Here is a 14,736-nt window from a genome sequence, read left to right on the forward strand (position 1 = left end):
AAGGATATTTGGTGAGATTTTTATTTTTTTTTTTTTTTTTTTTTTTAACCTTGGCTATTTTCTGTTGACTTTGAAACTGCAATAAAAATCTACCACTTTGACCGTATTTCCAGGTCACAGTTGAAATAATGGCATAGTAGTTCCACAGAAAACACTTCCATGGAACATCTTGACAGAAGCACTGATAGCTTTGTCCTGCATCACTGCTTTTTCATCTGTTTTTCATGTAGAACCTTCCCAAGCATGTCATCTTGTATCATCTATCTCCCTGACTGTCTTTACTGTGTCTCTAGCTACTCCTGTGCATGGGCACCCTGTGGTGGAAGAGTTATTTGTGATACTGACTTCCTATTTGGGAATATTTGAGACTTTTAAAGAGTTCTAGCTTTGAAATACCCAAAGTTTCAACTAGAAGACCATGTTGGATAAGTATAAATTGTTTTTGCAAAATGAAAAATGACAAAATTAAGGCCCCAAACAAAAAAGCATCCAACAATATCAATTGTTTTTCTAATTATTCAAAAGTGCTACACTGGCCAGCTCTGAAATGTAACAATTGCCATTTTCTGTGCTCAGGAGGGACATGGCAGTTGTCACCCAGAATTTCTTCTGTGCTGGATGTGGAACTCCAATAGAGCCCAGTAAGTATGGGTCCTGGTTTGCTTGCTTGTTACGTGATGGTAAAGCAGAGAATGACAGGGCCGGGCTGTGCATTGCTTTGCTGTGAGACACCGTCAATGAGAATGTTGTAAGAGATTCATGGAGTTTGCCTTTCCTTTCATGAAGAGACTGTCGAGATCCCAAAGCTATGGAGCTAGGAGAACCAGCATCCTAGCTGTACAGGGCATTTGGAAGAACCAACTCCTCCTGCCTCAAGGGTTTAAAGTTGTAACTTCTTTTCCCCAGAATGCCCTCCCTGCAGACCTCCCTGTGGCTGGCCCATGGGCTTCCTTCACATCTTCACCCTTCCCTTCTCCTTCCCCTCCCCTCCTTCTCTTCTTCCCCTTCTTTCCTCCTCCCTTCTCCCCTTTTTTTTATTCTTCTACTTTCTCTTCATCTCCTTCTCCGCTTCCTTGTCTTCCCCCTTTGTGTCAATTCTCAGCCACCTTACGGTTGTACCTGAATGAAGCATCAGCCTGACTCTTAGGGTTAAGGCCAAGAATGGACCTGACCCCTGAGAGTTTGTTCCTTCAGATCTCTCATGGAACTGTGCTTCCCAGCCAAGCCTTGCCCACACTTTTATTCAGTTTCTCCAGCATGACTTGGGGAATCACAAGCTTGGTTCCACCTTTATCAGAGAATCTTTGCCCTCTGAGTCCTAGGCCTAAAATATGTATACACACAAGGTCAAGTATACTTCTTAATTCCTATTGCTTTCAATGAGAATAAGAATGCAAATATGCTGCTTTCAGTGCTTTGAAGTGCTAATTCAAGCACACCCACATTCACCATCTTGGGCAGAGGACAAAGTGGGGTCAGAGGGATCAAGGTAATGTGCCCAGGACACAAGAGCACATGGCTCAGTGATGAGCTTATTTACATTATAAACAGTAGCTTTTTGGTGCACGGTTAAGTCAGAGTCATTAGTCCAGATTCTGCTCATCTTGTCTTTCCTACACTCCTTCTCCACTCCTCTCTTCCTCTTTCTCACCCTCTTCTTCTTCCTCTTTGTCCTCTCTCTGAGTCTTCCTTGGCTGCTCTTAAGAGTATGCTCATCTGGCCACAGATGGTTGCCTGTATACTTCAATGTGACCATCCATCTTACTGTTTACTCTTAGCATGTTATTCCTAGACTACTCTTAAGTTCTCCTGATGGATCATTATCTGTCGGCATCACTAGATTTTAAGTTCTATGAAGGTAGACATGTTGTCAGTTTTGTTAATGTTTTATCTCCAGCTTCTGGAGCAGTGGCTGTTCATAGCTGGTCCTTCAGAGCTACTTGCAGAGTGAATGAATGGCCTGCCAGGAGCTTGCATGACTTCTCTAGTTTGAGGAAAAGACAACTCATTTCTACACTGGCTGAGGCCCTGCAAACCAGTCTTTCCCCAGAGAGGCATACAAGCTTTCCAGCTGAAACTGGGGATTGCTTGTTCTCCAGAGAGGTGCTCTACTTCAAAAGATTGAAAATGAAAGCAGAAATCAGTCCAGGCTTCCTCTATTCACTAGATAATGCCGGATACAAATCACAGTTATAATGAGTTTTCTTTAAATGACTAATTTTCCAGCTAGTCTAGCCAGGGGCATGTCTGTTAGTTAATCTCTATGTCTCACCACCTCACTAAAGGTCAAATCCATGAGTCAGACACTACAGACACGACTCTGACTCCACCAAATGTTAGTGCCTTCCTAAGTGTATTCAGATACAGAACTGTGTGTCTGCACTGTTGTTACATAAATGATGCTGCCCTTGGGTCTGCTTACCATTTTGTAAGGAAAGATATAAGGAAAAGAGAAAGGCAAGATTGCTGTGGAATTTGCAGTGTAGGAATTTAATCTGGGCTGGGGGTGGAGAGGGGAGCTAGAGGTTATATAAAGAAGTAATTGTCTCCAGGATGTGGGGTGTGTAACATGTGCAAGGGGCCTGTGGTAGTTGGAAAGCAGACTGAGAAGAGGAAACACACTGCAGAACAGCTGTAACATGATGTTACTGACTATGCAAATGATTTTGAGTGTTTCCTGCAAACTTCCCCTGGCTCTTAGGATCATTTTAACTTTACAGTATGAGATCATTTATAATTAAAGAAGAATTATGAAAAAAGTAGAAAGGACCCAAAGCCCTGTTCCTTCAGCTTCTGTCAGTGGCAATTACAGTGCAATTGCAACATCTGAGATCCCAGAACTAAACTGCAGACTCTACCAGATTTCACCAGATCATCCCCGAGGACCTTTGTCTGTTTCAGAGTTCAGTCCAGAAATCCAGGCTCCATTCAGTTGTCCTACTTCCTCAGCCTCCTCCTGTCTCCCACACTGAACCTGACATTTTAGCCTCTTCCTGCTTTGTCTGCATCTAGTGCACCCCCATCTGCTATTTGCATGGCATCAGTGATGGCTCACCTTCCTACCCAGTTTCCAATTTAGCTTTGTGCAGTGCATCTAGTTACCATTTCTCTTTAGTCAACTTTATTCTAGAACTACTCCATCCAATATGGCAGCCACTTGTCCACATGGCTTCATATAACCAATTGAAATGTAAACTTTAGTTCCTTAGTCACACATTTCAGTGCTTAGTAGCCCATTTGCCCATACTACTGTGTTGGGCAGCACAGGTACAGAGTGTTTCCTTCTGTCTGTTTAGAAAGTTTTATTGGACAGCTCAGTTTTAGAAATTTTCTTCCATGTCATTAACATCAAAAGGTAAGAACAAACTAGGCTGGATATGGTGGTGCTTGCCTTTAGTGCCTTTAATTCCAGCGCTCTCGGGAGGCAGAGGCAGCAGATCACCGTGAGTTCAAGGCCAGCTTGTTCTACATAGGAAATTCCAGGCCAGCCAGGCTATATAAAATACAACACAAAACAAAACCACCACCAACAACAAAAAGATAAGAACAATTGCTATTTAGAGTGGTTTCTTGACTTCAGGTTCTGTTTTAATCAGTGCCTTAGGAAGCTTAGAAGGATGGAAATAATTCATTCTATATTAATGGTATAGCACAGTGTGCATTCAGTGATGTGATGAATGAGTGACTGAGGTGTTGGGATTTCAGACGTTAAGGAAAGATGGCTTATATGTGTTAGAAAATGTTAGATCAGGATTGACCAGGGCAACGTGAATGTGAAGGACGAGACCAAGGAGCAGAGTGTTCTTTGTTAAGAACAATGAAGATGGCGACAGTTTTGGCATGGGATTTGTGCCGCTAGGCACAGTTGGTTGGCTGCTTATAAGGATTGGGGGATTGGGAAAGGGAGGGGTTGGGGTAAGACTATTTTCATAGTTCAATGTAATTGCTTGCAATATGGTTTGGGGGTTTTGAGACAAGAGGGGCTGTTGTTTTTCCCAGATAACACAGTCTCTGGGTTGGGGTTTTCATACAGCTCCTGGATTAGATTTTAGCTTGATCTGAGGTTTACCTGAGGTTTATATGACCTGTATGGGGTCCTTTGGAGTCTAGGCATTTATCCTTCAAAATCAACAAAATATTTATTTTTATTTTTATTTTTTATTTTTTGGTCTTTTTGAGACAGGGTCACCCTGTAGCCCCAGCTGGCCTAGAACTTGCTATGTAGACCAGGCTGGCCTCAAAATCCCAGAGATCTGCCTGCCTCTGCCTCCCAAGTGCTAGGATTAAAGGTGTGCGCCACCACACCCGGCATCAAAATCAGCAAAAAATTATTAGCCCTCCTGCCTTTTTTCTCCTTCCATTTTGCTAAGCCTGATTGATGATGCAGATTACAGGGCCAGAGGCTACCCTTATGTTTGTTTAGTGCTGTACTTTAAAATTTTTGTGTTTTGTTGGAGATTTGACTGTTTAGCATGCCCTCTCTCTGAGGGATAATTCAGGAAGTGCAGAGATGTTAGCGCCTCCTTCTCCTTCTAGTTGCCTGTATGATGACTGGGAAAGCTGGCGATGCTGGAGCTTGGGTAGCCTCAGCTCGGATTCACATGCAGCTTTCTGGCTCACTGCCTGTGTGTCCCTACCCTGTCACTTGGCTTTACTGGCTTGTGTTTTCATCAATGAAAGAGGGAAACCAAGCTTCATATGTCATGGAGTTTCAAGCACAGAATGATATATATTTGCCATTTAACCAGTGTGTGGAACAGACTAAGTGCCTAATAAAGTTTTGCTTGTGAGGTCACTTGGGTCTTGTTTATTCTTCAAAGAATTATTTGGAAAACTGCAATCAGAATCTATAGTGTGCTAGGTAGTGTAGTCACTGCCTTCCCATCCATTACCTTGTTACTTTCCACCATGAATGTTAACACTATTCCACCTTGTGATAATTACAAAGAGACACAAGTCAAGTCAGGAAGGATAAATAGCAGGTTCATGTCAGGTGCTAAGGCTGAGAGGGCGCCACAGGAGACTTAGGCGGAATGTTTCCCTCTTGGTCCAGGCACTGAGAGCACAGTGTTGGTCACATTCATCTCTACATATTATGTTTGACAAAATATTTTATTAGAGAGATTTCAGAAGCGATGTGTATTTGTTTCAGCAAATTTAAAAGTGCAAAGAACAACAAAATTATTTGCCCTTCACTTCAGAGACAAAGACTGTTGGCTTTTGGTGAGGATCTAGGCTGGCTGTGTGTGTGTGTGTGTGTGTGTGTGTGTGTATGTGTTTGTAATCTATTTTTAAAAAATTGAGATCACATTGTGTTTACCTGTAACTGGACCTGCACTTCCCATGGTCTTCTACTTTCTTTCTAGCCAATCTGATATTTCAAAGGACATTTGGTTGCTGTTCTTTCCCCAATATCAATGTTCTGTAGCAAAGACCTTCATGTAGCTCTATGTGCCCATTTGCATTTCTGTCTAGTGGAGCCACAGGAGGATTATTGCTTCACATATAAGATAAAAATGAGTCTTGGAAATGTCCTCCTGGGAGGCGCTCCATCGGCCCCAGATTGGGAACCCTCTCCATGCTTCAACTTCTCTGTGTCTTTTAAATCTGAGGCAGCTCAGAGCTTGCCATTGAGTGAACATGCATTGTTTTGATGGTCATAGAACCTGGGTGATTCCCGCATCTCTCTCTGTTACCTGCATTTCTTTTCTTTATGTATTACCTGATCCCACCCACTGCTCATTTTTATAATCTTTCCATCTCTTTGATTTATAAGACATCTCTCTCTGTTACCTGCATTTCTTTTCTTTATGTATTACCTGATCGATCCCACCCACTGCTCATTTTTATAATCTTTCCATCTCTTTGATTTATAAGACACTCTTTTGGAGGCTGACTAAAACTAAATGCATATTGCTCTAGAATTTCCAGTGCTTTCTTTGTATGTGGGAAATCACTGAATATAGATATGAGCTATGTTTGTATGTGGGCTATCACTGAACGCAGTTCCGAGCTGCATTCATATGTGGGATATCATTGGACCTGGTTTTAGGCTGTGTTTCATTCGCCTAAGCATTTCTGAGCTGCCCTCAGAGTTTCTGCTAGTAGCAGGTGGAGTCTGCATCCCAGCCAGATCTCTAGATGCTAAACAGAATGTGTTTAGACACACTGTAGTTTGCTATATTCATCTTCAAGTCCAAGAGAATCTTATGGAGGGCTCTGTTTCTCTGACATCTGTTCCACCTCGGCAAAGCTCATGAAAGGCCACAAATGCAGTCTCAAGTCACTGCTGCAGCCATCCCACTTACAGTTGTGGTGGCTTTGCCACCATGAGCAGTCATCTGGGTCTGCACCTTGCCTAGGAATGGGAGCAGGAGGTGGCTCAAGGTAGATTCTTGGTGTCCTGCACATGGCCTCACATTCCCGTCCTCTCTACAGAGTTAGTAAAGCGGCTCCGGTACTGCGAGTACCTAGGCAAGTATTTCTGTGACTGTTGCCACTCATATGCGGAGTCCTACATCCCTGCTCGGATCCTGATGACATGGGACTTCAGGAAGTACCACGTCAGCAATTTCTCCAAATGGCTGATTGACAGCATATGGCACCAGCCCATCTTCAATTTACTGAGCCTCAGCCATAGCCTTTATGTAAAAGCCAAGGAACTGAACAGGGTGAAGGTAAGCAGGTGCCTCCATGAGGGAGGAAGCGAGTCCGTAGGTTAGAAATCCTATGGCAGAAAATGCATGTCAGTCTAGTTTCAGGGTGTTCCTAGACCCTCCATGAGGTAGATGGACTGTGAGCTGAATGATCTTAGAGCCCCTCATCTGGCTCTTTCCAAGGCTGTACAATACCTGAGTCCATCAAGGGCTCTGTGGATCTGAGGACTTGGTCATGAACCCTTGCTGAAGGAGCTGTTCGCTTTCTAAGATTTTTTTATTTTAAACCAGGGTAGTACTTCACATAACTTTGAACCATTCCCAGTGTCCTTTGCCTCACATCTTCTAACCCCGTGTTTGGTTTCCCATGCCAGGACATGCAGGAACAACTTTTTCATATCAAGAAGCTGTTGAAGACTTGCAGGTTTGCCAAAAGGTATGGTCCGTGGCTGGGCCAGTCTGCATCGCTGCCTCCTGTCTGCTTGTCCTCCCAGTACTTCCTGGGGCCTCTTGCACCTTATCTTCCTTGTAGCTCTCCTTGGGATGCAAAGTACCTCTTTGAATGACTAAACCCACTAAATCACCAGTGGAGAATTTGATTGTTAAACAGAATGGGGTGGGCTAGGGATGTAGCTCAGTAGCCAAGTGCTAGAACTATCACCTAATGTGCAAGACCCTGGTTGACCCCCAGCACTGAAAGAAATGGAGAAAACTGAATAAAAAGAGTGGGGTGTTGTAGCTTAGGACATTAATCCCAGCACTCGGGAGGCAGAGGCAGGTGAATCTCTGTGAGATAGAGGCCAGCCTAGCTTACATACCGAATTCCAGGCAAGTTAAGGCTACAAAGAGACCCTGTCTCAAAACAACGACAACAAAGAATTTAAAAAGGAGAGGATGGGATAAAAGTGAAACACCTGTATCAGTGGCTATGGTATAAATATAATATGAACATCATAAATACAATAATAAATTATGATAAATAGGCATAGCAAAATTTTACCCTCAGAGCAATGCAGTTCAGTGACACTGAGCACATCTCTGTTGTGTTGCTATCACCACTATCCATCTGCAGAACTCTTTCTATCTTGCAAAAATCCAAACTCTGTAACTATTAGATACTACTTGCCCTTTCCCTTCTTTCTCCACCCTTGGCCTCTCGCAACCTACTTTATTTCTTTAGGAAGTTGAGTACTCTAAGTACCTCATATAAGTAGGATCATCGAATATGTATCTGGATTATTCATTAGCACTGTCCTCAAGCTCCATCCATGTTGTAGCATGTGTCAGGATTTTCTTCCTTTGGAAGGCTGAAGAGTATTCCATTGTGTCTTTTATTCATTCATGGAAGGACAAGGGTTGCGTCTGCTTTTTATGAGTACCACTGTTTTGTGCATGAGTGTGCCTGTGACCTGTTAAAATCCCCTTACAGAGAAGTGGGAGGCATGTCAAATGGGGTGAGAGCATGGCTTTTGGAAACTACTTCTCAAAGCTTACCCTAAGGATATTGTTATAGAAATGGGAAGGAATTTAGGTAAAATTTTTAAAAATTTTAAAAATTTTATGTGTATGAGTATATTGCCTGCATTATGTAAATGCATCTCTGTCAAGCAGTGCTCACAAAGGTTAGAAGAGAGTATCAGCTTCCCCTGGAACTGGAGTTACGGACAGTTGTTAGCCACCATGTGGGTGTTGGGGAATTGAACCTGGGTCCTCTGCAAGAGCATCTAATGCTCGTAACTGCTGAGCCATCTCTCCAGCCCTTAACTAAAATTTTAAAGAACAAAATGACATGGAAGTTTACTAAGTGTTCATTAATAGGCTAATACTTAAATTTATATCACATACACAATATTAAATGCAAGCATCCAATAAAAGTGTAGACATGAATTTATGGAGTGTGTGTTTTTGAGTGTGCGGAGGCCAGAAGTTTATGTTGGGTGTCTTCCTCAATAGCTCTCTATCTTTTTGAGACAGGGTCTCTCAGTCAACTTGGAGGATACCAATTGGATTACTCCAATGAGTTCCAGGGACCCTTCTGTATCTACCCCTGCCCCCCACCGCATGGGGATTATACTGCAGGGCCCAGCTTTTTATGTGGTGTTGGGAATCTGAATTCAGGTCCCCATGCTTGTACAGCAAGCACTTTATGACTGAGCCATCTCTCCAACCTCAAGAGAGATTTTTAGATTTTTATTTTATGTGTGTGAGTGTATTGCCTACATTTGTATAAGTGCACCCATGCTGTGCAGTGCCCAAGGAGGTCAGAAGACTGTCGGAGCCTCTGGAACTGGAGTTACAGACGGTTGTTAGCCACCATGTGGGTGCTGGGAACTGAACCCAGGTTCTCTGCAAGAGCATTTGGTGCTTTTAACTACTGAACCACCTCTCCAGCCCCCCAAGAGAGATTTTTAACTAGGAGAAAGAGTAGGTGACTCGGAATTGTTATAATAAATGAGATCATAGACTTAAATTTTTTGACATTTGTTTTAAGGTTGATTTCAGTTCCTGACCTTTATTTCATGGTGATATTTTGCTTTTAAGTTAAGTTTCTTGGGAAGAAGCATGAGTACCTGGTCCTCCTTTGTCCATCCCCTCCTCTATCTTCTCCTCCCTCATTCTCCATTCCTCTATCCTCCCTTCCTTCAACCTCCCCTCTTCCACGCTCTCCTCCTCCATTCCTCCCTCCATCTTTCCTCCAACCTCTCCTCCTCCATCCCTCCCACCTTTATCCTCCCTTCTTCCATTCTCCCCTCCTCCATCTTCCCCTCTGTCCTCCCCTCCTCCACTCTTGCTTGTCTGTCTTCCCCCCGTCCTCCCCTCCATCCCTATCTATCTCTTCTATCCACCCTCCTCTACCCTTCTCTCCTCCTATGCATGTGAGTGCTTTCTGAATCCCCTGGCTTCCTCTCTGGCAGAGCACTGAAGGCCTTTGAGCAGGTTCCCAGCCACTTGACTGATGAGTGCCACCTGTTCTCATTGGATGACTTCCTCAGGACCAAGAAAGGGCTGCTGGCACCCTTGCTCAAGGACATTCTGAAAGCCTCACTTGGACATGTGGCCAGCTGTGAGGTGAGGGCTCGCCTGTAGGTGCATCCCTGATCCTATTCTATGCCAAGACCTGTACTGGGGATGGTTGTTCCTCATTGGACACCTGACCCCACTTAACTCTCACAGCCTTGACTAGAGGGCTGTAAATCACTGTCCTGTATTAGCTGACCAAGGTAATACAGGGACTTAAGCTGGGGCCCTGTAGCTTTGTGGTCTGAGTGCCCAGACCTTGTCAAAATCTACTCTGTCCTGAAACAGCCACATGGGATGTGCATTTTCTCTCTGTTTTGTTCTGATCTATTCTTTTGACAGCTAAAATCATAGACTTTGAAAAATTGATGCATCTACAGTTCTGCGTAAGAGGTAGCGTAGCTTCCCATCAGGAGACGCGTTACCAACTTGTGACTTTCTAATGTCTTTTGCAGCTGTGCCAGGGAAAGGGTTTCATTTGTGAATTTTGCCAGAGTACAACTGTCATCTTCCCCTTTCAGACCATGACCTGTAGAAGATGTTCAGGTATTCTAATAACTTTAATCACATAATCGTAATAGTTTAACTTAATTGCAAAGTTAATTTAATCACAATATTCACTTAAGCTGAATAATAATACCTTAATCACTTAAGCAATTATTTATTTATTTTTTTTTTTGGTTTTTTTTGAGACAGGGTCTCCCTGTAGCCCCAGCTGACCTGGAACTTGCTGTGTAGATCATGCTGGTCTCAAATTCACAGAGATCCTCCTGCCTTTGCCTCCCAAGTGCTGGGATAAACTCAGCAATTATTTATTTATAGTGATGCTGGTGTGTACTTGTGGTGGATTGGAGATGGTACAGTTTGGGGCACCCAGGAAAGAATATTTGGTGAGGCAGGGATGAAGAACGATGTCTTTTGGGGGTTTGGATGGAGGAGATGGTCCCAGTTTGGCCTGTGCCCACCCCAAGTTTGTAATTGGATGGCAACCCTTCAACATAGAATTGTTGTCTCTGTTTATGGAGTAGAGCAGCTGTTACAGAGATCAAATGGGGTCCAAGGCTTAGAAAGAGCTACTTGATTCTTTGTGTATGTGGTCATATGTATACAGTACAGGAGCATGTATGTGGAGGCCAGAGGTCAACCTTGGGTGTCCTTCCTCAGGCACCATCCATCTTGTTGTTTTTGAGAAAGGGTCTCTCACTGGTCTAGAACTCACAGATTATGCTAGGTTGACCTGTGAGCCCCAGGGATCCTCTTGCCTCTACTTCCCCAATGCTGGGCTTATGGACATATGCCATCACACCCAACTTTTTATGTGGGTTCTGCAGGGTTGCACTCAGGTCCTTGTGCTTCTGTGGTAAGCACTTTACCAGTGGAGCTATCTCCGCAGTCACACTGTTTGTCTCCTCACAGGAAAAATTTGCTGATCCTTATTAAAGCCTAAAGGAATCCTATGCTCTCTAAATTCTGTCACATGGGAGAGATTTTTGGCAGGGACACCTGCCTTCACCTTTATATGAGCGTGGCCTCTTTTTAGACTACTCCAGAGTTGTCTTCTCTAACTCTCAAAGCAGTGTTGCAGGACAGTCCCCAGAAAAGAGACTTGAGGCAGGAATTTCCAAGCCAGAAGTCATTCAATATCTGTGAAGATGTGGAGTCAGCAGGATTGGGGCATTGAACAATGGCAGGTTGCAAGAAGCTCTGGCCATCTCACAGAGCTTGAGGGCTGGGGTAGCATTTCAGCATTGTCCCAACTTAGAGCAGAGATGACAAGGTTTTCAAACCACAGGGACCAGTCACCGGATACAGGCTGATGCCAGGGAGGGAGCATGACTTTGGATGAGGTAGCCCATCCATTTAGAGGCATTTCCAGAGAAGCAGTGCCACCTGCCAAGAGCCGTCAGCCACCAACTTAGAGGGTAGGGGATCTACCCCTGGTGCTTGGGTTGGCCTGGAGGTGTGTGGCATCACCCAGAGCCTCATGATCAGGAACTACTGGACAATTTATAATCCTGGGAGTTTTAGTGTGGCCGATTTCTTTTTGTAAGACTCTGGGTTCTGGATTCAGATTTCTTCCCAACCCACCCTAGGATGGGCATGAGTATCCATAAGTATGTGAGAAAATAAACTGCCACATTTGCTGACTGATCACCTTGCTTGCAGCTTGCAGTGCCTGCTTCCACAGACAGTGCTTCCAGTCCTCCGGGTGCCCCCGCTGTGCCAGGATCACAGCCCGGAGAAGACTTTTGGAGAGCTTGCCCTCTGCCACAACATGATGGCCCTGAACATTGTCCAACAGGCCTATGATGGTATTGATTTGTGTCTATTAACATTGTTAGTAACATTGTTTTAGATATTAAATATGTTATGTTAAGAAAAAATATCAAAATTTCTTTCATTGAATATATTTAATTTTCTCAGAGTACAGAAGTTTGTCACTAAGCATAGGTTTGTTACTAAGGATTTGTTTACAAATGCTTGATGATTTTGCTGCTATGGGTCTATTTCCAAAAAATTCTTTTGATACTTAAATTGTATTGGGGTAGTTGTATTTAGCTAAATACACAGCCTATTTTTTTTATGACTTGTGACTGACGTGATGAAGTACTCTTCCTTTACAGTTGCTTGTGAAACTGATTAGCACTGTAAGCCAACAAAATACAACTGAAATTCTGTTTGACCAAGCTTTTGTTCCTTCAAGAAAAAGACTTCTACTGAATACTATTTTATGATTGTGTCAGTTTCCTGTTTTATTTATTCCACAGTCTACGTACAGTACATGCTTCCTCTGTAGTTTGGTTCCTTTCTAGATGACTTTGCCTTAGCAGTGAGTAGATGTCTGGTGAGGTGCAGTTAGAAGCAGCTACCTTTAGCTGGCGCTGTTTCAGGAGCACACATCCAGCCTGTGTATCATCTCTACTCTACATGACTCAGGCTAGTCCAACTCAGACTAGTTGAACTAGTCAATGCTAGATCAAGGGAGTCAGAAGCAAAAACTTTGTTCTAGCTCTTCAGAATCTAGTTTCATAGAAAAAAAAATCTGTGGCTGGAGAGATGGCTCAGTGGTTAGGAACACTGGCTGCTCTCACAGAGGACCCAGGTTCAGCTCCTAATACTATAGGGTGGCTAATAACCATTCAGAACTCCAGTTTCAGGGGATTGGACACCCTCTTCTGGCCTCCAAAAGCACTGCATGACATGAACACAATTGCATACATGTAAGGAGACACTCATACACTTAAAGTTAAAAAAAAAAAAACTGAAGCCAGGGTGGTGACACATGCCTTCAATCTCAGCACTTGGGAGGCAGAAGCAGGCAGATCTCTGGGAGTCTGAAGTCAACCTGGTCTACAAAATGAGTTCTAGGCTAGCCAGGGCTATACAGTGAGGCCCTGTCCTCTCCCCAACAAAAATACAACTGAGTAAAAAGAATTTGAAAACAAATAAAATTGTGATAAAATATTCTTTTTTTTTAATTTTTTTGGTGTTTGTTTTGTAAGATAGGGTCTTGCTAAGTAGCCCAGGCTGGCCTTGAACTTGCCTCCAGCCTCCATGTCCTGAATATTGGGACCATAGGTATATGTTGTTATACCCAGCAAGAAGGAACTCTTCCTGAACAGTGTAGTCCCAATCATGACATTAAAATCATGGCATCCATTAATAAGTGTAGGGCTTACTTTTCTTACAAAATACCTGACGGAATACCTGACAGAACCGACTTAAGGGAGGAAGATTATTTTGGCTCATAGTTTCAAAGGGTTTTGTCCCTTATGGTGGGGAAGGAATGGTGGAGTTCATGGCAGCAAGAACATATGGCACAAGCTTGCTCACACTGCAGCAGGCAGGAAATAGCGAAACCAGAACCAAGGCTGGCCTATACCTTCAGAGGCCTATCCCAGTGACCCACCGCCACCAGCCAAGCAAGCCTCTGGCCCCAAAGGTTCCAAACCTCCTAGTTACGGACCAAGTGTTCAAGCACATTAGCCTGTGAGGGCATTTCACACTCAAACAGCAAAGTTTAGTGGATCACAAAACCCCTGTAAATTTCTTTTTCCTAATATTTCTCAGTTACATGCTTATTCAAAACATGTAAGCCAATTTTCCCCTTCTGTCTCCTATTTACTTTCCCCTGCTCAGGGAGGGGACCCAGCCCCAGGTCCCTTTCTGAAACATCTTCAGGCTGAATGGTTCTCAATACTTGGGTATTATATGCCCCAGCACCCACATGGCTAGGTGTATTAGTTACTTTTCTGTTGCTGTGATAAAACACCATGACCAAGGCAACTTATAGAAGGAAGAGTTTATTTGGCTTACAGTTCCAGAGAGATAAAAGACTGTTGTGGAGGAGAGGGGGAGGCATAGCAGGAGGCAGCCAGAGCAGAAAGCTGACAGCTTACATCTTCAAGAAGGAACAGGAAGCAGAGAAAGGGAACTGGAAATGGGGCAAGGCTTAAGCCCATCCCCTTTCTCCAGCAATGCCACGCCTCCTAAACCTCTGCAAACAGTGCTACCACCTGGGGCCAAGTATTCAAATACTTGGAGCCTATGGGGGACGTTCTCATTCAAACCACACCAGGCCTGATGTGCTTCTCAAACAGCACAAGCAGGCAACAAAGAGCTGTCCCCAGCCCCCTTCCAGTCCTGTGTGTGTGTGTGTGTGTGTGTGTGTGTGTGTGTGTGAGAGAGAGAGAGAGAGAGAGAGAGAGAGAGAGAGAGAGAAAGATAGAGATAGGAGTATGTTTCAGTGAGATCATATTGAGCACACTGAAAGAAATGAGTGTCTCCCCTCAATTCTCTCCTTCTACCATACAGGTCCTGGTGATCAAACTCAGGTTGCCAGCTTTGAGTGAAAATTCCTTTACTTGTCTTGCTGGCTCACATATCTTTTTAACTTAAAAATTATTTTTAGTGTATGAATATATTGCCTGTATGTGTGTAAGTGCACTTGTGTTGTGCAATGCCCTTGGAGGTCAGAAGAAGGAGTCGGATCCCCTGGAACTGGAGTTACTGATGGTTGTTAGCTGCCATCTTAACCACTGAGCCATCTCTCCAGCCCCCG

The 14,736-nt window shown here is 43.8% G+C and overlaps 1 protein-coding gene across 5 annotated transcripts in view; it reads left to right on the forward strand.

The window, feature by feature from the left end:
* Nucleotides 1-12,406, forward strand: part of Rubcnl (rubicon like autophagy enhancer) — a 45,996-nt gene extending 33,590 nt beyond the window's left edge. For all 5 annotated transcript variants that reach the window (XM_017795926.2, XM_029559270.1, XM_017795925.2 and 2 more), the window contains exons 9-14: nt 577-641; nt 6,439-6,677; nt 7,031-7,092; nt 9,572-9,725; nt 10,130-10,220; nt 11,841-12,406. In XM_017795926.2, the coding sequence (XP_017651415.1) occupies nt 577-641; nt 6,439-6,677; nt 7,031-7,092; nt 9,572-9,725; nt 10,130-10,220; nt 11,841-11,953 (724 nt within the window). In that variant the 3' untranslated portion in view covers nt 11,954-12,406. The remainder of the gene's footprint in view (nt 1-576; nt 642-6,438; nt 6,678-7,030; nt 7,093-9,571; nt 9,726-10,129; nt 10,221-11,840) is intronic.
* The last annotated feature ends 2,330 nt before the right edge of the window (nt 12,407-14,736 follow it).

The sequence above is a fragment of the Nannospalax galili genome, unplaced genomic scaffold (assembly GCF_000622305.1).
Source record: "Nannospalax galili isolate Female #2095 unplaced genomic scaffold, S.galili_v1.0 scaffold388, whole genome shotgun sequence".
NCBI classification, from domain to species: domain Eukaryota; kingdom Metazoa; phylum Chordata; class Mammalia; order Rodentia; family Spalacidae; genus Nannospalax; species Nannospalax galili.